Source organism: Emiliania huxleyi (assembly GCF_000372725.1).
Source record: "Emiliania huxleyi CCMP1516 unplaced genomic scaffold EMIHUscaffold_415, whole genome shotgun sequence".
NCBI classification, from domain to species: Eukaryota; Haptophyta; order Isochrysidales; family Noelaerhabdaceae; genus Emiliania; species Emiliania huxleyi.
This window is the reverse complement of record NW_005198864.1, coordinates 65123-66173: the sequence shown is the minus strand read 5'-3', so window position 1 is coordinate 66173 and position 1051 is coordinate 65123. Positions and strand designations below refer to the sequence as shown.

Sequence of the window (1051 nt, the reverse complement as noted above, 5' to 3'; positions counted from 1 at the left end):
GTTGAGGAAGGGTGCAGAGCGAAGATGTAAACGGAACAGACGCTCCGATGCCGAGTACTCTCACGGCAGCCTGTCCATGACCGTCTCAAGGTCGCCCTTGCTCATATCAAACCTCGCCGGGCCATCCGGGTTGAACGGCTCGTACTCGGCTTCGAGTTGGGTGTGCACCTGCGCCCTCGAGACGCCGAAACGTACTGCGTTGGTCGCGATCGTGTCCAACATCCGACACAGCGCCCCATGCCTCTGCCTGCGGTCGCGGCTGCGGTCGCCGGCGACGAGCTTGGCAGTCCTGAAGGCGATTCCCATAAACGCGTTCTCAAATGACAGGCCCAGATCTTGGCGCGCGTCGGCCGTAATTATGTAGTCGAAGCCCGTTTTTCCTCGCAGCGTCGCTCCTGCGAAACGCGCAAGTTGGAGCTGTCCAGCCGCATGCTCGCCATCTCGCCCTGCAGCGCAGCCTGGAGCTCTGCGCGGCTGGAATCTCCGGCCGCTTTGGCGCACACCTTCTTGTGTGCCTTCCAGTGCGCCTTCTGGCAAACGGGACCGCAATACGAGACCAGCTTGCAGCGTCCACATTTCTGTACGCCGGCGTTCGTGCACTCCGGCCCGGCGCAGACCTCCTCGTGCGGCTGCACAGAGCGAGCCGTGACGTTGGCACCGACTCCCGGCGCCAGGAGGATGTCTCTCCTCTCCTGCGCGGCACAGCGGCGGTCGAGGTGACTCAGCATGTCGTCCGCGAGCTCACCCATGTCCGGCCGGCACCGCGCGAGAGCCGACCGCCATTCGCGGCTCGAAGCGCGATTGGCAAAGAGGCGCAGAAAGGCCCGCTCAGGCTCTGTGCTGTCCACGACGAGCTTCACTCCCCTCATGACGAGCGAATGGCAGTGCACCACGGCGGCCGCAGCCAGAGTAGGCTTTTTCAAGACCTTGGCAAGGTGCTCGAAGAGGGAGATCAGCGCTGCCTCCTCGGCGCCGGCCTCCGGATCCTGCAGGACGAAGGCGCAAAAACGCCGCCCTGTCCCTCCCTTTCGCAAATTGCTGCTGCTGCTCG

General features: G+C 63.9%; 1 protein-coding gene across 1 annotated transcript in view; it reads right to left on the bottom strand.

Annotated features, from left to right (window-relative positions):
- Positions 1 to 60: 60 nt before the first annotated feature.
- The window catches only part of EMIHUDRAFT_244285 (hypothetical protein), a gene marked incomplete at both ends in the record, with an annotated part of 2074 nt that continues 1083 nt past the window's right edge, over positions 61 to 1051 (bottom strand). Inside the window, 2 exons of the mRNA XM_005769594.1 lie at positions 61 to 417; positions 504 to 986. Coding sequence (XP_005769651.1) covers positions 61 to 417; positions 504 to 986 — 840 coding nt within the window. The remainder of the gene's footprint in view (positions 418 to 503; positions 987 to 1051) is intronic.